General features: G+C 58.6%; 2 protein-coding genes across 3 annotated transcripts in view; one reads left to right on the forward strand and one right to left on the reverse strand.

Moving 5' to 3' along the window:
- Positions 1–26,879, reverse strand: part of RPL7A (ribosomal protein L7a) — a 233,057-nt gene that overhangs the window by 62,801 nt on the left and 143,377 nt on the right. The window lies entirely within an intron of this gene.
- The window catches only part of RALGDS (ral guanine nucleotide dissociation stimulator), a 71,002-nt gene continuing 52,139 nt past the window's right edge, over positions 8,017–26,879 (forward strand). The window contains exon 1 of one of the 2 annotated variants that reach the window (XM_064171276.1): positions 8,017–8,119. In XM_064171276.1, coding sequence (XP_064027346.1) covers positions 8,102–8,119 — 18 coding nt within the window. In that variant the 5' untranslated portion in view covers positions 8,017–8,101. Of the gene's footprint in view, positions 8,120–23,207; positions 23,408–26,879 lie in introns of those variants that run through there. The other variant, XM_064171273.1, reaches the window with a different exon arrangement.

The following is a 26,879-nucleotide window of genomic DNA, read 5'->3' on the forward strand; positions in this document are numbered from 1 at the left end:
GCCAACCACTGTCTCTGGCAAGAACTTCCTCCTGACATCCAGCCTAGACCTGCCCTGGCACAGCTTCAGGCTGTGTCCCCTTGTTCTTGTCCCTGGCTGCCTGGCAGCAGAGCCCAACCCCACCTGGCTACAGCCTCCCTGCAGGCAGCAATGAGCTCTGCCCTGAGCCTCCTCTGCTGCAGGCTGCACACCCCCAGCTCCCCTCAGCCTCTCCTCACAGGGCTGTGCTCCAGGCCCCTCCCCAGCCTTGCTGCCCTTCTCCAAACACCTTCCAGCACCTCAACATCTCTCTTGAATTGAGGAGCCCAGAACTGGACACAGCACTCCAGGGGTGGCCTGAGCAGTGCTGAGCACAGGGGCACAAGAACCTCCCTTGTCCTGCTGCCCACACTGCTCCTGAGCCAGCCCAGGATGTTAGGTTGGACTGGAAGATCTTGGAGGTCTCTTCCAACCTGTTTGATTCTCTGATGATTTCCACTGCCCACAGAGCAGATGAAGGCTTTGCTGTAGCTTAGCCACACACTCAAGTGTTGGCTCACACACAGCCCTGCACATTATATCAGAATGTGTTAAGAGCTCTACATAAATACTGGGGGGGGGGAAGAAATGAAGTGTCATGCTGCAAGCTGTGTTTTAATAACACAGCCATGGGGGGATGTTGGAATAGGAATTTTCATACTGTGACTTGGGTTTTAGCCTGTATGTAGCAATCTACATCACACTGATAGCAAAGATGCATAGCTGCTGGTTCTGGGAGTTCAGCAGTCATTAAACTCTCCTTAGCAGAACAAGAAGTCCTGTGAGCTTAAATGAGATTTGAGTAGAGCCTCAGTTTTAGGGCAATACATTAAGCAGGGCTTGATTTCATCCCAGGAACTGAAGTGTGATGTGCTCAGTAACCTCGAGTAAAAGGGCAGAGAAAAAAAGGTCCTGAAGATAACCTCCCTAATGAGTGAATGCTGCTGCACAGACTCTTCCAGCTGCCTTTTCAGTCTTTCTTTCTCCTGTACTGGCCTTGAAACCGAAAGCAACAGCTCATTAGCATTCCCTTTCCCTCCCTTCAGGGAGCAGGATGTGTGAGACTCTGGCACAGGTTGCCAGGGAAGGTTGTGGAGCAAGGTACCCATGAGGAGTGTGCAGCTTGGACCTCCTCAGCAGAGAGCAGGTGCCAGGACAAGCAGTGTGAGTTCATACAGCAGTTGTCTTCCAGGTCGTTGAATTGGATGATCTTGGAGGTCTCTTCCAACCTGGTTGATTCTATGAAGTCTAATCTGTGCTTTGCAGACCCAAGCTGAGGCAGAACTGGCAGAGCTCAGCCCCAGACTGAACCTCTTTGGGTTTGTTTCGATCAGAGATGTGCTCTGAACCTTTTCCCTGGTTCACACATCTCTCTGCATCGTGTAATCTTTTCCAGCACAGAAATCTGGTGCTGAGAAGTTCTTGTTCCCATCCTTTGCTTCAATCCTTTCCAGCTTTCCTAAGCTCTGTGAAATAAATGGCTGGAAGGTGCTGGAACTGCCGGGGCTGATGCAGTGCCAGCAACCAGGGTGACTTCATTTCATCCTCAAGTGCTCAAGTGAAAACCCTTGAGCTCAGCCTGGGCTGGGGTTAACATTTCTCCCTGCACGAACCGGGCAGTTTGCAGCCTTCAAAGCCTGACAGCCTATTCAGGAGGGGCAAGGGGGGAGGATGTCCAGAGCCAGGGGAACAGCCATAGCTCGCTAATGACGGCTCCGTGATTGTCATCTGAGGTCACAGCACGGATGGCTCATGTGCCACCCCCCTTGCCACAAACATCTTCTCTGTTACCTCCTGAGGCTGCTAGCAAAGGGCTGTGCAAGCCTGTGTCATGTCTCGTTTAAGCGAGCAGGGAGAGGGAGCAGCAGGGAACGGCAGTGCTGGGGCCAGGGGTGAAAGGGCTAAGCTGAGCTGTTTCTAAGGGAACAGCTGAAAAAAAAAGAGAGAGAAAATGAAAGGAAGAAAGAAACAAGGCTCATTTGGCACAGAGAGAGAGAGAGAGAAGGAGGGAAGAGTTCCCTGACTGCTCTTGCTTCTCTTCAGATGAGAGAATTGCTGTATGGCAGTGCCTCAAGTATGCAGAGCTTCGGGGCCCCCACCGCTGATTGCTGATGATTTTAAAGAGCCATTTCTGCTCCGTGTGAGCTAGGCTGAAGATGGCACTCGCTGGTGTCCATTGCAGGCACTTCCTCTGCCAGCCCTAGCAGTACCCGCAGAGCAGGCACAGAACCTCCAGCCCAGAACCCCCTCCTGGCAGCTGTTGTTTTGTGCTTTAGCCAGCAAAGGGTCTGGAGGAAGACACCTTCCAGTTAGGTAATGGTTAGATTTGATCTTAAAGGTCTTTTCCAACCAAAACGATGATTCTATGATCCCTCACCTTGACTCTGCTCTGCTGAGACCTCACCTCCAGTCCTGCCTCCAGTTCTGCTGTCCCCAGCAGCAGAAGGACACAGAGCTGCTGGAGAGAGTTCAGAGGAGGCCACGAAGATGCTCCAAGGGCTGCAGCAGCTCTGCTGTGAGCACAGGCTGAGGGAGCTGGGGGGGTGCAGCCTGCAGAGGAGAAGGCTCCAGGGGGCACCTCAGAGCTGCTGCCAGTGCCTGAAGGGATCCTGCAGGAAGGCTGCAGAGAGACTTTTGCCTGAGGGTGTCCTGAGACAGGCCAAGGGGGAATGGTTTGGAGCTGAGGCAGAGCAGGGTTAGAGTGGAGCTGAGGGAGAAGTCCTTCAGTATGGTGAGACTCTGGCACAGGCTGCCCATGCATGTAGTGTATTTATTTGTAACCAGCTGTGTCTGAGGGCCAGGAGTGCAACCAGGGCCTCATTCTGCCAGTTGCTGTATCTGTGTGTCTGGATTCCTCCACAAGGCAGAAGGAGCTGTCTGGTCTGATCCTGCACAGAGAAATTTTCTCTCCTGCTGTCAGTACCAAGCTGGGCTGTGCATATCTCTCAGAGCAGCATTCAGACCCAATAAAAACATCAAGTGATGCAGCAGCCATGGATCCATAATCAGCTGTGCCAACAGCTAATTGCCCTCATGCCTTAATTATGCTCTAAATTGGTCTGTGGTTGCAGCCTGGCTCTGCAGCCATTTGGCTTTGCTCTGCCATACTAAATGACTCGAATTCCTGGGCAGATATTCATAGCCTGCACTAAATCCACCACGGAGGAGCTCCTCCAGCTCAAATAGAGCATGACAGAGGGTGGGGCTGTGTTTCTGGGGTACCTGTTCTGGAAGGTTTGGTCTTCAGCTGTCCCTTCAAAGCCCACCTTCGCCTGCTGCCACTGAGATGCTAAGAGCCTGATTTGTGCAGTGCCAAACATGTTTCTCTTCCTGGCAGTCCTGTGGCTTCTCCCCAGGGGAAGGTCTCATGTCACATGTTATGTGACACAGTTCTGCTCGACAGGGCTGTGATTTGAAGCAGCACCTCCAGGCTCCCTGTGCCTGCAGGGAGCAGAAGGATGTGACTGCAGAAACACTCCCCAGAGCGGTGTGGGAGATGCTCCCTGAATCAGCTCCTGCCCTCCTCTCATTAGTGAAAGCTTGGCCTTCTGTTCTTGTCTCCTGCTGATTAATCCCCCTCCCCCAGCAGCAAGCTTGCCTGCTCTCACTTGGGCTGTGCATTTGGAGGCTTGCGTGGCAGCTTCGCCAGGACCTACTTCCCCATCCCAATTCCCCACCTGAATTCCCCACCCGAATTCCCCACCAGCTTCCATTGCTCCCTGGGGCAACTGAGGCAGGGGGCAGTGAGGCAGCAGTGGTGCTTTTCCATGGGAGACCTTCCTCTGCCCAACTCAAGGGACAACCTGTCTCACATCTCCTCTGCATAGGCAAGATCATAGAATCAAGCAGGTTGGAAGACAGCTCCAAGCTCCCTCCAGCCCAACCTAGCACCCAGCCCTGGCCAAACACCCAGGACCATGGCACTAAGTGCCCCAGCCAGGCTTGGCTTCAACACCTCCAGCACAAAGACTCCACCACCTCCCTGGGCAGCCCATTCCAATGCCAATCACTCTCTCTGACAACAACTTTCTCCTAACATCCAGCCTAGACCTGCCTGGCACAGCTTGTGGCTGTGTCCCCTTGTTCTGTTGCTGGCTGCCTGGCAGCAGAGCCCAACCCCCACCTGGCTACAGCCTCCCTGCAGGTAGTTGTAGACAGCAATGAGCTCTGCCCTGAGCCTCCTCTTCTCCAGGCTAAGCGACCTGGCAACACACACAGCAGAGCAGGAGAAGTGAATCACCAGATGTAAATTAATCATCAGCTCTTTCACGGTGCCTGAGGACCTTGCAAGGTGCTCCTGCCCCAAGCCCTAGGTTAGGAGCTTGTTGCCTTCCCCAGGGCCCCATTCTGCTCAGCTGGCACAGGTTCACCACTCGTTGTCCATCTCATTTAAGAACACATCAGACAGGCTGCTTCTTTCCTGGGCCCAGCTGGTGGCTTGCATGGCACAGGGGAAACTCCTCGGGGCAGGGGGGGGCAAGAAACAGAAACTTGCAGCACTGGAGACCAGTCCTAGGTGGGGCCAGGCAATGATCCTCTCCTCTTCACTGGCAGGACACGAATCACTTCCACTAATTCCCTTTTTCATTCCTATTTGGATGTTCCTTAACCCTCCCACAGGTCATGTTCCTGCCATTACTGCCCAGAAATGTCACTTTAAGCCACTCTGATCTGCGGTGATAGCTGAGAAAGGGTTGGTCTGGTCAGACCTTCTCTGTGTGAGAGCTGTGCCTGGGGGCCAGGGAAACGAGCTGGTCCTCGAGCAGACCAAGGGTAGGAACAGCACTTCCACACTCCCTGCACAAAACCGGCCCGGGGAGCAGCCAGCTGTGTGCATCTGCCTGCTCCCAGGTGGGAAGGAGCTGGAGGGCTGTGAGCTCCTGCCGGTACAGCTGAGTTTAGTCCTCTGCCCTTGGTCGTGGACTCCTTAAGGTCGCTAAAGAGCTACGAGATCACCTCACCTTCTCCAGCCCCTGCCTTCTGAAGCAAGAGGCTATCTCTTGTTCTGTGTCCTCACAGGGACAGTCTCGGTCACTCGTGAGAATGAGATCCACAGAGTGAGCTGCTTTCTCCCTGCGCATTTGCTCTGCTCTCAAAGGGCAGCTCTGAGCACCAGAGCTGCTGTTCTCTTGCTTGGATTCCCCCAGCCCCTGCTTCACCTTCTCCTTCCTTCATCTTCATCTTCTCCTTCCTTCATCTTCATCTTCTGCTTCCTTCACCTTCACCTTCTCTTCCTTCATCTTCACCTTCTCTTCCTTCATCTTCACCTTCTCCTTCCTTCACCTTCTCTTCCTTCATCTTCTCCTTCTCCTTCCTTCATCTTCACCTTCCTTCACCTTCACCTTCTCCTTCCTTCATCTTCACCATCTCTTTCTTTCACCTTCACCATCTTCTTCCTTCATCTTCACCACCTCCTTCCTTCGTCTTCACCTTCTCCTTCCTTCATCTTCACCCATCTCTTTCCTTCACCTTCACCATCTTCTTCTTCATCTTCAACCTTCTCTTTCCTTCACCATCTTCTTCCTCCACCTTCACCTCCCTGCCCCAGCAAGTCCCCGTGGGATCCCCAGGGGTGAAACAGGCAGAGGGCAGCAACAGCTCCCCAGGTGAGTGACAGGGGCAAGAACAGAAGGGATTTACAGCAGTGGGCTGTGATTTACTCAGGTCAGATCCCCAGCCGTGCCATTCTGATGCACACAACCAAACGATTTAGGGAACAAAACCCAAGCAAGTAGTGACTTTTAAATGTCCTGCCTACCCACCCGACTCCCTCCTGGAGCTGAGTGATGCTGCACTGCCTTGGCTCTCCCCTGGGCTATATTTAGATCCAACACAGATCCACCAAATGTCACTGCTTTGTGTGGAGCTAAAGCCCTGTGAGCAGGAAGGCAGATTGGAGCAGGAGCTCTGCTGCTCCTGTGCCCACCTTACCCTCCCTGCCCCTCTGCTGAGCCTTCAGCTGATTTAAATCACCAGATGAGTACAAATGACTTTTGTTAAGTGCCTCATTCTGTTGGTTTTCTTTTTGTAGGGAGTTTTGCCAGCACCTGATTGCACAGCTCCAGACCTTCTGAAGTCTCTATTTTCCCCTCTGTTCAGCACTGACAGTTACTATAATTAGAGGGATGTTGCTCTGTAGCAGCATCTAGTGCCAGAGCCAGAGGCCTGGCAGCACCTTTTCCTTTCTGGCTGTCCTCCCAGCCAGAGCTGCTGCTTCTGCTGGCCTGGAGCCACCAAGGGGCAGGATGGTTGGATGCCATGGGCTGATCCTGGTCACCCATTCCCACTGTCACCCTGCCAAAGGTGGTTCCTTTTGTTTTCCTAGAGTCACTTCTTCCATGAGTTTTGTTTCCTCAATTGTTTGGTTGTGTGTCCTGTCACTCACCTGGAGAGTGGCTGCTGCTCTCTGCCTCTTTCGTCTTGGGCATCCCATTGAGACTTACTGGATGGGGGAAGGGAGAGGGGGAAGGGGAAAGAGGAAAGGGGGGAGGGGAAAGAGGAAAAGGGGGAAGGGGGAAGAGGACAAGGGGGAAGGGGGGAAGAGGAAAAGGGGGGAGGGAAAGGGGAAGAGGAAAGGGGAAAAAGGAAAGGGGGAAGGGAAAGGGGGAGGAAAGGGTGAAAAGAAAGGGGAAGAGGAAAGAGGGAAAAGTGAGGGGAAGGGGAAAGAGGAAAGGGGAAAGGAAAAGGAAAGTGGAGGGGGGAAAGGGGAAGGGGAAGGGAAGCAGAGCAGGGGCCAATTCAAGTGAGGAAACAGCTACTCTGGTGCTTGACATGGGGTGTCCCCCTGGTGCCCAGGGGTGCAGTGGCTGTCTCTGCTGCCGTGATGTGGGAAAGGTAACACCAAACCCGGCGCCAGTGGGACAGGGCGGGGGTGATGGAGCCTCCTCTCGGCTCCTGCCGTCCCTGACCACCACTCTGCAGTGGCACATGTCACCAGCCTCATAAATATCAACTGTGGGTAACTGGAGCCTCTCTGTTTCCAAGGGCAACCACCGCTGGCTCAGCGCCGCTGGCTCACCAGCTCCACGCTCCAGCACACACAGCAGCACCCACCCACCCCCCAGCAGCCCTCTGCTGGGGTCCTTCTGCGGTGTTGGGTTGGCGTTTGGGTGTTGGGTGAGGCAGCCCGGGGGGAGGGGAACATGTGGATGGTTGTGGGCTGGCTGCAGGGTGCCAGGCTCGCCTCATTTGAGGTGTCTGCCTGGGCAGAGCCTGGCAGCAGCACAGGCAGGGGGGCTCTCACCCAGCAAGTGACCTGCTTCTGTGCCCTCAGGCCTCTTCTATTTTAGCTTGTGCAGCAGCACCCGAGCCAAACCCCTCCGACCCTCCACGCGCTCCCTGCACGGGGGCCTCCAAGCTGCTTTCGCGTGGCTCCTGCTTGCCCCCATGGGGCACCACAGCACCCACATCCTCCCACCCACACACAGCTAGGGGTGCCCGAGGCACCATCTGCACCTGGAGAGCTGTTTGGGGGTACCCAGGGGTGTGGGTGCCCGCCTGCGTGTGTACCCAAAAGCGTATTGTCTGTGCACCCAGGAGTGCTCCTCTATGAACCCAGAGGTTCAGGGGCCCTTGTGTGCACACCGAGGTGTTTGTGCGCCCCAGAGGGGACGGTGCCCGTGTGTGCGCCCAGGGGTTCAGGCACCTGTCTGTGCACCCGGGGGTGGCTGCAGATGGCCACGTCTGCATGCGGGTTGCCAGTCTGCGAACCCAGAGGTGCCAGTCCGTGCACCCGCGGGGCGGGTCCCGCGTGCACAGCCGCACTCCCGCAGCTGCGCACCCACCTGCCGGCGCCGTCCCGCGGCCGGGGGGCGGCCAGGCCGGGCGGAGCCGAGCCGAGGCCGAGCCTCCGCCCTCCCGGTAACGTCGCTGCTGCCGCCCCAGCCCGCACGGTGCCGCCCCGCGCTCGGCTCTCCCGGCCGCGCTCGGCGCTGGCGGCTCCCCGGGGCCCGATGGCCGGCGGCGGTGCGGCCCCGGCCGCCGGGCTGGCGCGGGGGGGTGTGAGCGCGGCCAGCGCGGGACCCCGCAGCTGGGGGCCAGCGGCTCTCCGTGCGCGGCCGGCGGCGGCTATGAGCGGGGCACGATGATGATCGACACTCAGGTGAGTTCCGCCGCTCCCCCGTCGGCTCCGGGGCCGCCCCCCCCCCCAGCACTTTCCCCGCGGCTCTCCAAAGCCTCCCCCCCAGCTCCGGTGCGTAGCTGCGGCTCGGTCCCCCCCAGCAACCCGCGGCCGGGTGCGGGGGACGGGGACGGGCTCAGGGCGGCCCACGCGTGTGTCCGCCACGGGTGCCTAATGCGTGTGCGGTGCCAGGGAGGGGGGTTCTCAGTCGGGGGTTGTCCTGGGGGGGTCTGTGACTGCAGGTGCCCGTTTCCCTCGCTGCCTGCTGGCGGCGGGGGGCACCTGGGTGTCAGCGGACCCTGAGCCTGCGCTGCAGCGGGGACCTTGGGCAGAGCGGAACCAGGAGCTCTTACCGGGCGGGGGTCGGTTTGCTTTGCTTTCTGGCTGTGATATGGATAAGTGCGGCCCGTGGAAGTGGGGATGACGGCTTGGGAAGGAAAACAGGACAGTTTGGGATGGGATCTGGCTCCTGGTGCGATGCTGCAGCCGTTCCTGAGCTGCTGGCAGGCTGTGAGCTGCTGCGTGTGGTGCCAGCCAGGGCTGCAGTGCTCAGGCCAGGTGGCACCTGGAGGTTCCTTATCTCTGCCTGGGACGTTCGTGAGGTGAAGTGGAGCTGTATTGAAGAGAGGTGGGCAAAGCCTCCACGTTCACAAACCCACTCGGGCTTTGGGGGCAAGGGGGGGGGTGAGGCCAAAGGCAAGAAAATTTGGGGGGGGTTGTCTCATCAGGATGTGGCTCTCTGTTTGGTCCTGATTCTCCTGGGACTTTGTCCTTGCTATTTCTCTTCTTGTATTCCCTTCCTGATCTCAGCCCTGGGAAGGGAAGAGAAAGGAATGGGAGGGGAGGATCTGCGCCGCTGCCCTTGTGGGGGTGGTGGGAAGGTAAGTGGGCAGCGGTGGCTCCTGGCAGCCCCAGAATGAATGAAGGGGAGGGCTGGTGCTGTGGTGGAGCAGTGGGCTGGGACCCATTTTTGGACTGGAAACCGGATCCACCCCCTGCACCCAGCGGGTCTTCATGGTCTGGGGCCTCCTTTGCCTTGATCCAGCCCTGTTGGGGGTGAATTAGCTTTGTTGGGGGTGTGGGGGGGCAGCAGCTAGTGCCAGCGTGCCTCAGTGCTGGCTTGTGGCAGAGCCTTTTGGACGAGAGGACTGGCAACCAAAGTATGGGATCCTGACCCCGGCAAGGGATCAAGAACAGGAATGCTCCAGAACCACGGTGGTGCACTGGAGAGAGTAACCTTGCTGGGAGACCCAGCTAGGTGCAGAGCTGCCTGGAGGTGATGTCCAGAGCTCAGCCACCCGTGCTGGGGCGTGCACAGGAGCAAGTCTGTAGAGAGCTTTGCAGTCAGGTCCTGGCTTTAACCTGCCCATCGCTCGTTACCCTTCCCCCCCTGTTATGCCTGGGGAAGCTGAGGGCACGTCGAGGCGTTTGCTCAAGCGCGGAGCCCTGCGTGGCGGAGAGCACAGCTCGGAAGCCTCCGTTCCTCCCGCATGTTCCCGGCTGGGGAGGAGGAAGGCTTTGCTGTTTAAGGGGTGCAGTTCATCCCGGTCCTGTCACTTGTGACTCCCGGTTCAGAGGAATTTCCAGCTGCGGCCGCACCCTGCCGGCTCTTCGGGCTGTACGGCAACATTTTTCATGCCTCGTAAATGTTTCTCTCCTTGGTTGCTAAGGGAAAGACCCACACAAACAGCGGGGAAAACAGAGTGCTGCTAAGTAAATATGCTGAGCAAACAAGGGAGATCTCTTCCCTTCCTTTTCCATCCCTGACCTAGCTGCAGGTGTGCCGTGACGTCGGAAAGCAAAGGTTCACGTGCAAGGCTGAACCCCAGCCTTTCGAGCTGGAACCTGCCAGGGAGCTGGGGCAGAAGGTGGCTTCCCTCCCGGACCAAGCTCCCAGAGCTGCAGGCTCATCCCTTCTCTCCCGTACTGGCCGCTCGGGCTGCGGAGAGCAGCACAGATGGTGGACAAGCGGCCCTGGGGCTGGCGGAGGGCAGCAGGCAGCGAGCCTGAGCGCAGGCTGGAGCAGGGTTCCTTCTGTCTCTGTCGTCTGCTGCCAGGCACGGGAGGGAGAAGCGACTCCCAAGGACAGGAGTTGGCTCCTGGTGGGCGCTGCTGTGCGTAGGAGTTGACTCCTGCGCTGCTGTGGGTAGGAGGGCGAGCTGGCAACAAGTGATGGCGAGCGAGAGCCCAGGTGGCAGCAGGGGCTGGGAGGAAGCGGGCGGAGAGATGTGAAGTCCCTCCTCAGCGTGGTTCAGCTGCTCCATCTGGAGCTCCCACTCAGGCGTGTGTGTGCCCGCAGACAGGGCTGGAGAGAGGCGAGCAGAGGATGCAGCGACTGCTGCAGGCTCCAGAAGAGATCTCTGGGCTGCTGCCATGATTGATTTGACGTCCTGTGGCTCAGCACAGTTCATCTGCGGGGTCAGTTTGCTCGGAGGGGACTCTTTCTGTGAAGAGAGGAGGTGTTTTTTTCCCCCCCAGGGCGTCTTTGGGGTTGTGCTTTTCAGTTCCCGGCGGTGTTTCGTCTGTGCCGTTCCCTACGTGGTGCCAGGCTGCTGGACCCTGAGGGGCAGAGGTCCTCCTAGTTTTGTGTGGTGATCGGGAGAGCAGCCTGTGCTATCCATCAATCAATGCTGCTTCTGACACCTTTCCCATTGCTATAGCAACACATGGCTGGGGAGGATGCCAGCAGGCTCCCCGAGCAGTGCGTGCAGAGAAACTGCTTCACCTGCCCCCAGACCACAGTCACCTGTGCGGCAGGGGGAGGCTTAATTGGCAACTGCCCACAGCTGCTGGGCTGGGGAGGGGCAAAGAAACTGGGCTGGGCTGGCTGGGGCTCGCCCTGTGCTCCCAGGTGTTCCCACTCCTGGTGATAGGGTGACAAAGGGCATCCATGGTCTCCAGTGCTGGGGTCTGGGATTTGTCTCCAGAGGTGACAACCACTCAAGGTGGTTGGACAAGATGACCTCTGAGGGTCCCTCCCAACCCTTCTGTGATGCTAAGGCTCCAGGAGTGTTAGGGGCTGTTTGTCTCTGCCCCCTGGCCCTGCCTGTAGACGTTCTTCACTGCAGGGTGCTGATGGGGGAGGTGTTGCCTGGCGTCTTCCTCCGTCTCCTTCCCCCCCCGTGCTCACCGAACGGCTCCGGGACACTCTCGTCCTGCTCCACCCCCCCAGCTTGCTGTTCTTTGCTTGCCCCTGCGAACCGGAGCCCTTCCCCAGTCACTCAGCTGCGGTGGCCGTCAGGACTGATGTGGTGCTGCCTTCCCTCTGCAGAGCTGCTGCTGCCTCCCTGCCTGGCTTGCTGCTGGCTGAGGATGCATTTTACGTGCTGCCGTGGCCAGTGGGAGCTGTGGAAGCCCTGCGTGGGCTGCCCAGCCACTCGGGACCGGGTGGGGCCGTGCAGCAGATGGCACTGTTGGTTCCCCTATGAGCTGCAGGCTTCTGCTCTCGGCAGAGCTGAGAAGGGGCAGTGGTGAGGAAGCTGAGGCATGGCGCAGACCAAGCTGGGCTCTGCCGCGGGCGGCAGAACTGCTCAGCAGAGGTTGCTGCTTGCATCTTGCTCACCAAGGAGGAGCTGTTTGGCTGCTTGATGATGAGTAGCAAGAGACAGCTCCATCCTTGGGGACCTGAGCTCCAATCGCAGAGCCACTGCGGGCTTGCTGCGAGACCTCAGCAAGGGCCACAAGAGCTCAGCAAGGGCCACGTCAATCACCGCATCCCTCCGGTGAAAAGAAAGCTCCAACCCACAGCTCCCTTTTGTGCTTGTTCCCGCTGCCACCAGTCGGCCCATCCCCCAGCCTTCCCCAGCACCCTGTCAACAACAGGCAAAGCTGTGACCTTCCGTCCCTGGTGGCTGGGAGAGCTGCCTCTGCTGCTTGCAGGCTGCCACATCCACGCTGCTAGCGTCGGGGGAGTGATGTTTAAATGCATCCATGGCTGGATGTGCTCAGCTGTTTCTGCAGTGGCTGGAGCCAGGGCAGTGGAGCCCAGTTTGCCCCTCAGTTTGCTCTGCCTGGAGTCAGCCCTCAGCCACTGCGGGATCCTCTCTGGCAGTGCTGCAGCCTCCAGATGTGAGGAGGTTTCCCTGCAGGGATTGCCCAAGTCCCTCCAGCCTGCATGACCCGTGGTGAGGGTTCATCCATCTGTGCTCCTTGGGGATTTGCATTCTAAACCAGCTGATTTCTTGGGGACCTTTTGGCCACCCCCAGGCCCCTGGGAGCAGGCTCTCTGCAGGCTGTCCCTGTGAATATTTGGTTTCTGCACTGTTCCCCCCCCCCCTTCCATTGTAAGTTTTGGCCTCGGGTCAAAGACAACGTTTGTAGACATGAGCTGACGTCAAAGGCAGCTTGGTGGTGGCCTGCTGGGGGCTGACAGGCTCCCAGGCCAGAGTCCCTGCTCCCTCCAGGTCCCAGCAGCACAGTAGGAGTTCCCTCACTGCCAGGATTCACAGCTGAGGTTTGCTGAGCTGTGCTCCAGCCTGACCCCCTGGCTCCTGCCTTCCTGTGCTTGGGGCTGCTGGAGGTGGAATGCTCCCTGGAGCAGCTGGAGCTGCCTGCAGCACACTCTCAGAATGGGTTGGAAGGGACCTTCAAGATCATCAAGTTCCAATCACCCTGCCATGGGCAGGGACACTTCCCACCAGCCCAGGGTGCTCAAGGCTTTGTGCAGCCTGGCCTTGAACACCTCCAGGGAGGGGACATTCATGACCTGCCTGGGCAACCTCTGCCAGTGTGTCTCCACCCTCACTTCAAAGACTTTCTTCCTCATTCCCAGTCTCAGAGCCATTCCCCTCCTGTGCCCTTAGCAGGGCTCCCTCCTGTGCCCTTAGCAGGGCTCCCTCCTGTGCCCTTAGCAGGGCTCCCTCCTGTGCCCTTAGCAGGGCTCCCTCCTGTGCCCTTAGGAGGGCTCCCTCCTGTGCCCTTAGCAGGGCTCCCTCCTGTGCCCTTAGGAGGGCTCTCTGCTGTGCCCTTAGCAGGGCTCCCTCCTGTGCCCTTAGGAGGGCTCCCTCCTGTGCCCTTAGCAGGGCTCTCTGCTGTGCCCTTAGCAGGGCTCCCTCCTGTGCCCTTAGCAGGGCTCCCTCCTGTGCCCTTAGCAGGGCTGGCTCCTGGTGCTACCAGAGATGTGCAGCTGTGCAGCAGCTGTCAGCACAGCCTGGGAGTGATGCTCTGCCCAGAGTTGATGCTGTGGCCACCTGATCCTTCACGCAGTCTCCCCACAGACATGTGCTGGCTGAGGTGGCCCTGGGGGCTGTTTCTTGGCTTGCAGCCTCAGGACATCCTTTGTTGCTCTTTATCTTCCCTCCTCCATGCACTTCCCACTCTGTTTCCCACTGGGCTGCTCTGAGCACCCTGCCTGACCCGGAGGCAGGAAGCAAACACTGCAGAGGCCCCGTCCAGAAGTCTCCTGGCTCCTTGCTGCCGCTGGCACAGGGTGGGGAGGTCAGGGACACCTCACAGGGCAGCCTGCAGGCCCCTTTGAAATCTCTGGCAGCCTCCCTGCCCTGCTCTCCTTGGCTCCACAGCGGATTTCCCACTGTGTGCTTCCTGCCCGTGCTGCTCCTGTGCCCCTGGCTCCTCGCCCCCCGGGCAGCGCTGTGGAACACAGCCACGAGTGGCCCAGGTGGCACGGGAAGGGCCAGGGCAGGAGGAAACGCCCCGGTCAGGCTGTCTCCTGCGCTGTGATGTGCTGTGGGTTGCAGGGAACAGGAGCTCAGGCAGCCCTTGGCTCTCTCTAGCTGCTCTGCAGGGCGGTTGGGCAGCCGCTGGAGCCGGTCCGGTTTGGCGGGAGGAGGTGGCGAAGTCTTCTCCTGGCGGTGCTGATGGAGATGTGCAGAGGCAGAAAACCACTGCAGCCTGAGCCGTGGGGTGCCCGTGGGGCAGGCCTGGGGGTCGCAGAGCAGGAGGCTGGAGCAGCAGGGGGATGTCCTTGCCCCGGGTGGCTTTTTCCCCTGGGAGAAGTCTCAGCTTAGCTGCCTGATGCCCGAGGAGCACCATTCTCCTCCTCCTACAAAGCCTCTCTGCTCCTGGCTGCTGGAGGGCCCCGTTTTGCTTGGCAGAGGTTGAAAGTCTCAGCAGGCTTCAAACCCTCCCGTTCAGCATTGCCATGGTGACAGGCAGGCGCTGCTGCTGCTGCTGCTGCTGGCCCTGCTGTCCTCGGTGGCACCAGAATAGCAAGGCTGGGGCGAGTGGGGCTGGCAAGTCAGGGAGCTTTGTGCCCCACAGCTTTACCCCAGCACAGGGGAGCCCCCAGCACGTTCCTCTCCTGGTGCTACTGGCAGGCAGTTTGCTTTCCCCTCGGCGGGGTGAGCAGCAAGAGGAGGCAGGGTTTGGTCTAGGGCGGCTGTGCCCAGCCTCCTGCTCTGGCACCACGCATGGCGCTGCTGAGGGGTGCCTGCAGCATGGTGTGCCCTGACAAAGAGCCCATCCTATGCCTCTGCACTCATAACCTCCCACCCCCACCCGGAAAATATTAGGGCTGGCAATTTGCAATGCTGTGTGAAGAGCTCATTGAAGGGAAGTGAGGAGGAGATGGCTGCTGGATGCTGCCACAGGCTGGGGAGGGCAAGGGAAGGGACATTTCTGCAGCTGGAGACATTTATCTCCCCAGTGCTGCAGCACAGACACGCCTCAGGCTGACCAGAATCCTGCAATGGTTTGGGTTGGAAGGGATCTTAAACCTCATCCAGTTCCAACCCCCCTGCCAGGGGCAGAGACACCTCCCATTGGAGCAGGCTGCTCAAAGCTTCATCCAGCCTGGCCCTGGGAGCATCCACGACCTCTCTGGACAACCTGTGCCAGTGTCTCAGTAAAGAACTTCTTCATGTCTAAGCCCACCCCTGGTCAGTGTCAAACCATCCTCCCTTGTCCTGTCACCACAGACCCTTGTAAAAAGTCCCTCCCCAGCTTTCCTGTAGCCCCCTTCAGGTGCTGGAAGTCTTTTTCTCAGCGGTGCCAAGTGACAAGACAAGGGACAGCAGGCACAGACTTGAACACAGGAGGTTCATGGGGAGGATCTTCACTTTGAGGGTGGTGGAACACTGGAGCAGGCTGCCCAGAGAGGTGGTGGAGTCTCCATCTCTGGAATCATTCAAACCCTGCCTGGGTGCTGCCCTGTGCAGGCTGCTGTGGGTGTCCCTGCTTTAGCTGGGTGCCTGGACTTGATCTCCAGAGGTCCCTTCCCAATCCCTACCATCCTGTGAAGCCACCCAGCTCCTCCTGGAGGTGGGCACTGCACTGGGTGGCTCTGCCTGCTTATACAAGTCCCCTTTGCAGTGCTCCCAGTGCTGCCTGCAAGGGTGTTTAGTTAATAGGATTATGGAAGCTTTCCTGTTGTTAGGCAGCAGAAATCAATGGTGGCTCTCCAGGGCTCAGCTTCATCCCATTTGCTGCACTGTCACTAGATGGCTGTGCTGGCTGTGTGGCCAGAGACTGGCACGGTGCTGTGTGCCCCTGCAAAGGCAGAGGATGCTCTTGGTCCACCAGCACTATCCACATGCAGAGCTTGTGCTTGGCATTGTGCTGGCTTGATTGCCCAAGGAGGTTGTGGATGCTCCCTCCCTGGAAGTGTTCAGGACCACAAGGTCTTGTAATGACAGGAGGAGGAGGAGGAGGAATGGGTTTGAAGTGGCAGAGGGAAGATTGAAACTGGATGTTAGGAAGGAGTTCTTGACAGTCAGGGTGGTGAGACACTGGCACAGGTTGCCCAGGGAGGTTGTGGAGCACAGAGAGTGAGGGTGGTGAGACACTGACTCAGGTTGCCCAGGGAGGTTGTGGAGTACAGAAGCACAGAATGTGATCTTTGATCACATTCTGTGCTTCTGTGCTCCACAACCTCCCTGGAGGTGTTCAGGGCCAGCTTAGATGTGGCCCTGAGTGAGCTGTTCTAGTGGGAGGTGTCCCTGCCTATGGCAGGGGGGGTTGGAACTGGATGATCCTTGAGTTCCCTTCCAACCTAAACCATTCTATGATTTCCCTTCCCAGGTTACTCTGGCAGCAGAGTGGCTGCAGGTGAGGTGGGGAGAGCCAGGGAGGATCTTGTTCCATAGGCTCAGTCTGGTGGGAAGCTGAAATGAGAGTTGGGATGAAGTAGGAAAGGGGTGCTGGGGGCAGCTGTGGATTGCAGGGGGTTAGATGGTGCCTCTCCTCCTTGCCCTCTGGCAGTGTGCTGGTATTTGGGGCAGGAGGGAACTGGGAAGCTGCTCTATGAGGTCTGTCCAGGGATGGGGTCCCTGGAGAACCACCTGGTGCAGTGGTGGCTGCTGGCATTGTGGTCAGAGCAATGGGTGCCCTTCCTTGAGCAGTTCTGCCCACCCTGGGCACCTGGGGGGTGCTGTCTTGGTGTCTTCAGCCTGGCCTCTGTCTCTGGGGGGAAGGTGGTTATGGAAACTCAATCAACTGTTGCCATGACAGCCTGGAGCTGGGCTGGCTGCCGGCCGGCAGCTCGATATCTCCTGCTCCCCTGGGACTGATGTCACCAGGATAAAGCACTTCCAGAGCAGGATCACAGGCAATAGAGCTCTTTTATCCTGCTGATGCAGGGAGATGGTCTTGGAAGCAGGGAGGAGGAGTGTGGCTACCTGATGATCTCTGTCCTAGGAGCCAGAGGAGGTCCTCAGTCTCATTTGCATCCCCACGAGCTGCACCTCTGGTCCCCGTTGCTGCGGTGACTGTCTCCATGGAGACTGGTCCAGCACAGCCACATCGTGGGGACCACAGAGGGGGAGGCCACAGGGAAGCTTCTCTGCTAAAAAGGTTCTCAAAAGTGGAGCAGGCTGCTCAGGGAAGTGGTTGAATCCCTGTGCCTGGAGGTATGTAAAAGCCATCCAGATGTGGTGCTCAAGGTGTGGTGTAGCAGCGTCCCCAGTTAGTTAGATGCCATGGGGAAGCTTCTCCAAGGGTTACCAAAGGCTGGAGCAGGCTGCTGAGGGGAGTGGTTGAATCCCTGTCCCTGGAGAAGCCATAGAGATGTGGTGCTGAAGGAGATGGTGTAGCAGTGGCCTTGGCAGAGGCAGGGCTTGGTGCTGTGGATCTTTTCCAAGCACAATGGTTCTGTGGAGCATCCCCATCCCCAGTGGGCCATGCTGGCTCCCAGGGTGCCCTCTCAGCTCCCAGGGGAGTGTGGAAATTGAAAATCCCTCAAGTGGTGAACGTGTGGAGGAGTCCCAAGAACACTATTTGGCTTCCCTCCCCCCCGAATGCTTGTTGGCTTTCACTCCGTGTTGGTAGCTGCTGCTCTGCACCTGTGAAAAGGCCTCACAGGGGCTTGGTTGCAAGGTAATTTTGCATCTGTGTCTGTTCTGGGGGCAGGGGACTTGATTCAGCTCAGGGTGCTGGGTGCCAGGTGAGCTTTCCAAGGGCATGAGGCTTTGTCTTTACCGAGGGAGCAAGAGAGGCTCCTTCAAACAGAGCCCTAAACCCAAGGCTGCAGGTCCTGGCGGTGTGGTTTGGTCTCCTCACTCAGCTGGGGCAAGGCAGGTGGATTTCAGGAGGGCTACAGGGAAGCAGCCATGAGTTTAGGTACCAGGGTGCCTTTCATTTTCTCTGGGAATCATTTTGGTTGGAAAAGACCTCTGAGGTGAAGGGAGTTCTTCCCAGGGCTTGTTGTGATGGGGTGAGAGGGAATGGATTGAAGCTTGAGGAGGGCAGGCTGAGACTGGAGGTGAGGAAGAAATTCTTTGCAGTGAGGGTGGGGAAACACTGGGAGAGGCTGTGGATGTCCCCTCCCTGGAGGTGCTCAAGGCCAGGCTGGATGAGGTGTCCCTGCCCATGGCAGGGAGTTGGAACTGGATGAGCTTCGGGGTCCCTTCCACCCCAAACCATTCTATGAACCTATGGACCACTGAATCCCACCACAGGCACGGCAGGATTTGTGTTCTCCCTGCTCCCAGCCTCCTGGAAGCCCTGTGGGGGACTCCACACCTGTGCCTGTCGCTGCCCCTCTAAGCCTTCCCATAGGCTTCTCCAAATGCCAGCCTGCTTCAGAGGGATGCTGTCAGGTTGGGATTTCTGTGCTTGCAGAAGCAGATTTCCTCTTTCTGCTGCTGAGAAGCATCAAAGGGGAAGAGCTGCTGGGATTTTCCACTTGCCTTTCACTCCCCACGCAGCTTTGTTTCCTCTTTGCCTTTCTGTCAGCCTCACACAGTGGCAATACAGCAGCGAGCTCTGTGTCCTTCCTCTCGGAGAGCAGCATTCCCAGGCATGAGCAGGATGCTGAGGGCTTTGGAGCTGCAATTTCCTTTGACAAACAAACTCCACATTGTTCCTGCTGGGGAATTTGCTTTAGTTTTGTGGAAGTCTTTGATGCTGAACTGCATCAAGGGTTGGAGTCAGCCTTCCTTAGGTGGACCTTTGTCCTCCTGAGTCACTTGGGGGGATACAGGAGTGACCCAGCGTGGTGAGAGAGGTTGGTCACTGGTTCTTGGAGCGTTCTGGGTGCTTGTGCCACGTACTGAGATCCTCCTGGGTGTGAGTGCCTGGAGAAGAGTGTGGCCAGCAGGTCAAGGAGGGTTCTCCTCCCCTTCTACTCTACCCTGCTGAGACCACGTCTGGAGCATTGGGACCAGTTCTGGGCTCCCCAGTTCAAGAGGTTCAGAGAACTGCTGGAGAGAGTCCAATGGAGGCTATGAGGATGATGAAGGGACTTGAACATCTCTCCTGTGAGGAAAGCCTGAAAGACCTGGGGCTCTTGAGCCTGGAGGAGGCTGAGAGGGGATCTGAGCAATGTCTCTAAATACCTGAGGGGTGGGTGCCAGGCTCCTGTCAGTGGTGTCCTGTGACAGGACAAGAGGCAATGGACACAGACTGGAACCCAGCAGGTTCCACCTCAACACGAGGAGAAGCTTGTTTGGTGTGAGGGTGCTGGAGACCTGGAGCAGGCTGCCCAGAGAGGTTGTGGAGTCAACTCCTCTGGAGACATTCAAGCCCCACCCGGATGCTTTCCTGAGTGACCTGCCCTGGGTGACTGCTTCAGCAGGGAGGTTTGGGCTGGCTGCTCTCCAGAGGTCCCTTCCAACTCCCACCACTCTGTGAGCCTGTCAGTGAAACCTGCACCCACCCCTGGAGAGGTCCAGTCGTGATCCATCACCTGCCCAAGGCCATGAGCTTGCAGGGTAGCTGAGGCTGCTCAGACCTCCTCCGTCAGGGGCTGGATGCACTTCCCAGGGCAGGAGTCAGCCTCTGCCTGAGGCAGCAGCAGAGCACTTGGGAGCAGGCTGCATCCAGCTCAGGGGATCACGACTGTATTTGCCCTGCAGTTGCTCTGCTCCTGCCAAGGCTGTTACTGGAAGACAGTGTTTTTCCAGCCATGGTTGCCAGGCAGTGAGGTCCCATGATGAGCTTTATCTGCTCAGCTGGATCTGTAGGAAACAATAAAGCCCCAGTGCCAAACGCAACGAAGAAGAATCAGTGGCTGTGCTGGGGCTTCCCTGTCTGCCAGGAGTGGGCTGAGGTGATGCCAGGGGCAGATTTCTCCTCCTTCACCCCTTCCAGGGCTTCTCCACATCTTGGGCTGGCAGGTGGGCTCCAGGGGTGAGTTAGTCCTGTGCTTGTGGGGAGGGACCTTCTGCTAGCCAGGCAGTGGTGGGGCTGAGGTGCTTGGCTGCTGTTGCTGGAGGATCTGGGGTCGTGGCATGGATTGCACAGCCAGGCTGGAGGAGGAGGAGGAGGAGGAGGAGAAGGAGAAGGAGAAGAAGGAGGCTGTCCTTCAGCAATCTGCGTGGGATGGTCCTGTCTGGGCTGGTTGTGTGCTGGGGGAATCTTTGCCTTGCACCTCTGCTGAAGAAGCTCCTGGGGGGAGACTGTTCCAAACCACTTCACCAAGTTCCTGTTGAAGGACCCTTACGGTCCCCAGTGCCTCGGGCAGGTGTCTGAGGAGCCTGGTGGGAGGACAGGCATGAGCTGGCTCCTGGTGAGGAGGGGAAGGTTCCACACTGCCTCTGGGGCTCTTTGGGTGGTGACAACATCTGGCTGGTTGCCTCTGGCCAAAGTCCTCCATGCACAGTAGCTCTCGTGTCCAGGCAGCCCCTGCCTGCTGTATCCCATTGCTGCTTGGTTGAGATGGTTCTCTGGGGCAGCTCTTCATCTTCTCTGCTGCTCTGCCTGGCATCTCCCCTGGCACTCTGCTCTCCATCACAGTCTGCTGGAGTGGTTTTGACTCTTCCAGAAGGATTGTCCCTTTTGCACTGCCTGGTGGGGATCTGGGGGCTCTGGGGACCAGCAGAACAAACTGAGCCCCTGCCAGAAGTGTGTGCTCTGTGGCAGCAACCTCTGCCATCTGTCCCTTGCTGTTACCCTGAGGTCCAGGGGAGCCCTGCAGACCCAGGCACCAGCAGGTGATGGGACTCCCACACCTCCACACCACCTCTGCAGAGACTCCTGCTCCCATGGGAGAGATCAGCCACTGAACAGGGTGGTAAATGGCTTGCTGGGGATGTTCTCCATGGAAACTCTGGCACTTGGGTGTGAAATTTGTGTCCTTCTCAGGCTGCTGATGCAGTCTCTTAGGCTGGTTGGAAGGTGCAACCCCAGCTGGCCAGGCCCAGCTTGTTGCTGAAGGTGGTTATTGGAAAGCTGTGCTGTGGCAGCCTGTTGCTGCAGGGAGGTGAGCAGCCTGAGCTGGGGCCAAAGCACAGCTCTGAGTCACCTTTCCTGGAACCAGAGCCGTTGGTGCTGCCTCTGCTGGGGGACAGATTCTGCTGTGGCTGCAGCAGTGTGAAAGGTGGCACTGTCCTCCGGGGGAGCACACGTTGGGTTGAGTCAGCAGGACACCGTGGATGGAGAGGGACAGTGACCAGCCTTGCCAGGCTGTTTCCCAGGCTATGGCACTGCCTCTGCCATGAGAAGAGTCAGGCACTTGCCAGAGTACTGTGCCAGGGTCCCTGGATATTGGGAACTATTTCTTCATTGCAGTAGTGGTCAGGGATTGGCACAGGCTGCTCAAGGAGGTGGTGGAGTCCCCACCCCTGGAGGTGTTCAAGAAACCTGTGGCCATGGCACCTGGAGACATGGTTTAGTGGCCATGGAGGTGTTGGCTTGACTGTTGGACTGGATCTTGGAGGACTTTTCCAGCCCAAACCATTCTGTGATTCCATATTGCTTTGTCCATGTGCTGTAGCTGTCATCTCCCTTCTCTGCTCCCCACTGAAGCCATTCCTGGGGCTGCTGCAGTGCTGCCCCCTGCATGCTGTGCTGCTGCTGCTCGTCCCAGCCATAGGCTAGCTGCAAAAAAGGATCTAATTTCGAGTCAGAACTTGTTTTCTGGAGGGCTTATCCTTACCTGGGCTTGTGGCAGGCTTGCCCATTAGCTCCCATTCCCACAGCATGCCAGCACTGGCTGTTCTCAGCCGTGTGTTTCTCCCGGGAGCAATGGGCTGGACCCCTCTGTGTGTGGAGAAGGTGCCCAGCTCCTTCTGCCAGTGGCACGAAGGACCCACGTGTGTCCATGCTGCTCCAGCATCTCTGCCCTCTCTGGCTGCTGGGGGAATGCCTCAGCCCAGGGGGAGGCCAGGCTGGAGCAGGGCTGGTGCTGGCTGGGTGCTGAGCAGGGCTGGCCAAGCCCAGCTTACCTAACGCCGCAGGAATGCCTGGCTCAGCCCGGCTCAGCAGGGCTCCTCGGCTCTGCTCCCAGGCCCAGGCACGCTCTGAGCCAGCCTTGTGGCCTCGGGCAGTGCCTGCCTTTGGGAAACTAGGACAGGGCTGAGCCACCCCAGACTTCTGCCCTGCATGTGGCAAGGGACAGCCCCAAGATAAGACCTGCTGGTGCCTGCAGGTGGTGGGAAACCTCCCCCCAAAGCCTGCCTGGAGCAGGGTCTGCTCCCCCCATTTGTGTCACTCCCAGGGAGAAGGTGCCAGGCTCACCTGGGCAGAGCTTCCCATGCAGAACTGACCTGCAAACAACCAGAGAATGGCTTGAGCTGGAAGGGACCTTAAAGCTCATCCAGGTCCAACCTCCTGCCATGGGCAGGGACACCTCCTGCTAGAGCAGGCTGCTCACAGCCTGGTCTTCACTTGCTGGGGTGAGATGCCCACAGCTTCTCTGGACAACCTGCTCCTGTGTCTCACCACCCTACCAGGGAACAATTTCCTCCTAATGTCCAACCTAAATTTCCTCTGCTCCAGTTTCAATCCATTCTCCCTTGTCCTGTCTCTACAAGCCCTTACCAAAAGTCCCTCTCCAGCTTTCCTGTAGCCCCTTTGAGGTACCAGAGAGCTGCTCTAAGGTCTCCCCAGAGCCTCCTCCAGGTGTCCCACCCATGCCACTTGTCTCACCACTCTCATAGCAAAGGGCTGTGGCACTATCGTTTCGCTGCCTTCAGCACCAGGCTGCAGTCGCAGTGCCACAAGCTTCCCAAGCGCTCTCTGGGGGTGAACTATTTAAGCCTCGCCGTGCTCCTTGGGAGCAGAGGAGGGCATTGGGCTGCGGCTGCCTTACAATGGGGAACAGGGATGGAAGAAGAGCAGGAAAGAAAAGGGGGTGTGGGGGTGTACGTGCGTGAGGCTCTAGCCGGGATCGCTCCAGCCCTCTGCCTCACACCCTCTCATCCTTCCAGCTCTGCCTGTTTGCCTGCACAACCGCCGGAGGCAAACGCCGTAGCCGCTGCGGGCAGGGTCTGATCCTCACCAGCCACCCGGCAGCAGGCAGGACCTGTTGTGTCCGGCAGAGACAATGCGAGGAGGCTCTTGCGAGTGCCACGCACGTAGATGAGGCTGGGAAAAATAAAACCCTCCAAACCCAAACCAACCCTCCCCTGCCAGCCCACTCCTCCCCCCCTCCCCCAAACAGCTGGAGCCTCTCTGTGAGGGTAGCCGGGAGGGAGCGGAGCGGCTGCGGCGAGGCTGGCGGAGCGCCGTGGGAGCCAGCGGGAGCATCGCCGGCTCGGCGCACACAGGCGCACTGGCGCACACAGGCGCACACCGGCGGCTCTCGGTGCAGCTCCTCCAGCTCTTCTGATTCACGAGGAAGGAAATAAGAACCTCCGAGAGCAGCAGCAGCAGCAGCAGCAGCTCCTGGGGAGATGTGCTGACCGAAAGAAAAAAAAAGAGACATTAAAGATCGAGCGAGGAGTGGAAGCTCCGAGCTGTTCTTTTCTCCCTTTTGCTGCCTTGGGCTGGAGCTGCTCCTAGAAAAGGGAGTGGTGGAGGAGAGAGAGAAGAATGAGCAGCCCCTCCGTGCCTGGGAAGATGGAGGCAAAACCTTTGTTCAACGTGCAGAAGGCTCTGGTGCAGCCCGTGCAGATGTGCATGTTGGATATCCCCCTGAGCGTGCAGGACGATGATGTGAGTAGCAGGCAACCCGAGCCACCGGCCCGGGGGTGGGGTGGGTGTGCGAGGGGCAGAGAGAGGTGGCCTGACCCCACCCCGCTGCTCTCTGGGGCCCGTGAACTTCTGGTGAAGTTAAGGAAGGCTGCCAAGAGCTGGCACCGCCTTCAGAAGTGACTGTTTCCTCTTCCAGGCAGTGTGTTTTGAGGCAGACCGTGTCTGGCACTCGCCAAATCCAGGGCACCAAAACGAAAGGAGGAGTTTGGGAGGGAGGGGGAAGCCTTCCTGGGTGGGAAAGGACTCGCGTTGTGGCTCGGTGCGGGAAGGAGCCTTTGCTGGCTGCGTCCTGGCTCCGCTGGCTGTGAAAGCCTGGGAGGCGATGGATGGGCTGCAGGGCTCAGCTCTGCTTCTGGACACCTCGCAGGTTGCCCTGCCCGGTATTGCCCATCCGTGTGGGCATCCATCCTGCCCTCTCGCTCCGCTGCTGTGCTGCAGCTGGGACCCGGTGCAGGGTTTGCTCCGTGATGCAAAAATTAGCATCGGTTGCAGCAGTGAGGAGGAGGTTTCCTGGCTGCTCGGCTCAGGGGATTCCTGCTGAGGGCTCCTCTGGCCACCTTAACTCTGCCTCTGGCAGAAACACACCAGCAGCCTGGCCGTGCAGGCAGGAGCCCTGTGGAGAGCCCAAACCAGGGGCTTGGCAGAGCCTGGTGGGTGCCGAGCAGTCAGTGCCTTGCCTGTGCAGGGGCTCTGGGTGTGATCCAGGTGCTGGCAGGTGGAATTGGAGGCAGAACTTGCTTCGATTTTGGAGCAGGGAGAGCTCATCCCCTTGCTGTGTGTGTCCAGTGCTTGCAGTGGCACTGCAGGAGCCTTACACTCGGGTTTTCTCCGCGGCTCACAGCCGATGTGCCACAGTCAGTGCTTGCCTTCTCCTCCACTGTGTGCTGCAAGGGGTGAAACGACAGCACAGGAGCAGGCTCCCCTCCCCGGGAGGAGGGAGGACTTCTCCTGCAGGGTGCTGTGTTGGATCTCAGCAGGGGTGGGAAGCCCCAGCTCAGCAGCCTGCAAGTGTCTCTGCAGGGACCAGGGGACTTGCGGGGAGCTTCCTATATTTAGAAGCAGCCCAGGGCTTTGCCGGGATCCGAGGTGTCGCTGCGCTAATGAGGATGGATACCTGTGGCCACTGCGGAGCCGCTGGGCTGTGCTGGGGGTGGGAAATGCACCTCAAAAGCACCGGTGGGAAGGTGGCTGGAGCGGGGGCTGAAATGGCCGAGCCGGTGCCTGGATGCTTTATCCTCCTCAAGCTTCGTGTTTTCGTGGCAGGTTTCTCAAGGCTGTCGCCGTGCAGTGTCCTCGGCACTGCGACCTGCCGCTGGGCTTCCCTGCGGCCCCCTGCTGCAGCCCTGGGGATCCTCAGGCTTTGCCTGACCCTGCAGGGGGGAAAGCTTGGGCTGGAGACCTGGCTAGAGGGATGCCCTGGCCTGGGGGGCTTGGAAATGACCTCCACTCGCTAAGCTCCTCCCGAGCAGAACAAACTCCTTTGTAAGGTGGCTGAGCCCTGGCTTGGGGGGGAGGCGTTTTTGGTTGGGTGGGTTTTTAACAATCCCTGCACGGCCTCTGGCAGCTGCTGGGTCACAGCCAGCGCTGGGAGCTGGGTCACAGCCAGGCACTGCTCACCGGTGTGGTGCACTGGGGCGTCCCCAGCTGCAGGGTCAGCCCTGGGGCGGTAGCTCCATTGTGCAGGGCAGGCAGGGTCAGTCCTTTCCCGTGGAGACTCGAACTGCCATGAGGTCAGGCTGGCCCCCAGCACCCTCCACTGGCACCGACCTCGAGGCTCTGCAGGTGCACAGGGTGCATTTCCCAGCTGTGAGCATCCATCCCAGCACAGGTGCTTTCATCCTCTGCCCTCTCCTGCGTTGGGCAGAGTAGGATGGGACCCCCCCGCCAAGGGTGGGCATTGGCTGGCAGCAGCCATGAGCAGGAGGTGGGTGAGGGGCTGCTCTGCCTCTCTGTGCTTGTGCACCTCTGCTTCAAGGCTGAGGATCTCCATCTCATTTTCCATTCCTGGAAAGCGGGGGCGTAGTGGCTCGGGTGGCCCCACCAGGCTGGCACCTCCCTCTGCTGCAAAGCTGCAGCCAGTGGGGAAATCCCCAGCGGCATTTCTGCCAGTGGAGCGATGGGGAAACTCCTCTGGCACAGCTGAAAAGATTCCCCCCCCCCCCTCCCCCCCTCCCAGCCAGGCAGGGGCTGGTGTCTCACACCCACCCGTGTGCAGGTTCCTGCTCATCTCCCCACCATCTCTTCTGCCACTCTGCCTGGGCATGGCAGAGGGAGCCAGGCTGGCATTTCCCCCTCCACCTCAGGGCTTGCAGGCTCAGGAATTGCCCTTTTCTTCCTTTCTGGAGATGGCACAAGCAGGTTGGGAGGAGTTTAGGAGCTGTGTTGTGCGGGGATCTTTGGATGCTCATGGCCAAAGGAAGCTGTGCTGAGGGATGGGGGAGCAGGAATTGGTTTGTGTGGGGAGGTGCTAAGAAGCAGGCAAACCCTGCTCAGAAGCCTTTTCTCCTCAGGACCCCCTTTGGTTTGGTGGGTGAGGAGCCAGAGGAGTGCTTTCAAGAGGGGTGAAGCAAAGCCAAAGATTGTGGGGTCAGAGCTGTGCTGCCTCGGGAGGTGCTTTGATGTGGCCACAGGAGCATCTGGGCACCTCAGTGTGTGCTCCTGCTGAGACCTGGCACGCCTGGGCTGCTGCCAGCTCTGTGCCATCCCCAGAGGACAAATGGCCTCAGCACACAAGACACGGTGTGGAAACAACCTCTGTGGAGCTCTCCTGCAGGACCCTGTCCAGCAGTCTCCATCAGCAGTTGGCCTGGAGCTGTGGGAAGGCCTGGCTCTAGAAATGGCTTTCCTCATGCTGCAGATCCATCCACTGAGCACACAGCTGCCCCCTCTCCAGGCTGGCTCCCAGCAGGAGCAGGGCTTTGGCCTCAAAAAGGGGCACAGGAGCCAGGCAAAGCCCAGACTGGGACAACCCACAGTGACCTGAGCCCCCACAGCTCGAGGCTGTTCTCCCTGCACAGCAGCTCTGTTGGGTTGGCTTCTGATGCTTCTGTGTTTGAGAGCTGCTTTGCCCCAGCATGGAGCAGGGCCCTTCTGGAGGGCATTTCACCAGCAGGCAGTGGACCATTGGAGGTGGTGGAGAGACCATGCTCAGTGAGTGTTGAGCTGGAAGGGGAGCATCCTCCCTGGCTGACTGCACCGTGGGTGCAGAGGACACTCATTACTGTCTCACTCACCACTTTCTGATGGAGCTCTCAATCCCTTTCATAATTCACCCACAGCAGTTGCAAAACTTCCCAGGGTGCTTCTATTGCTGCTCTGGGGAGAGATTTCCAAAGCCTTGCTAATGAAAGAGCAACAGTTTCTGTGCCTGGGGAGTGAGGAAACCCATGAAGGGGCTGTTGCAAGTGCTACAACAGCTTCTTGTAGCATCTGG

The sequence above is a fragment of the Pogoniulus pusillus genome, chromosome 35, assembly GCF_015220805.1.
Source record: "Pogoniulus pusillus isolate bPogPus1 chromosome 35, bPogPus1.pri, whole genome shotgun sequence".
Taxonomy (NCBI): domain Eukaryota; kingdom Metazoa; phylum Chordata; class Aves; order Piciformes; family Lybiidae; genus Pogoniulus; species Pogoniulus pusillus.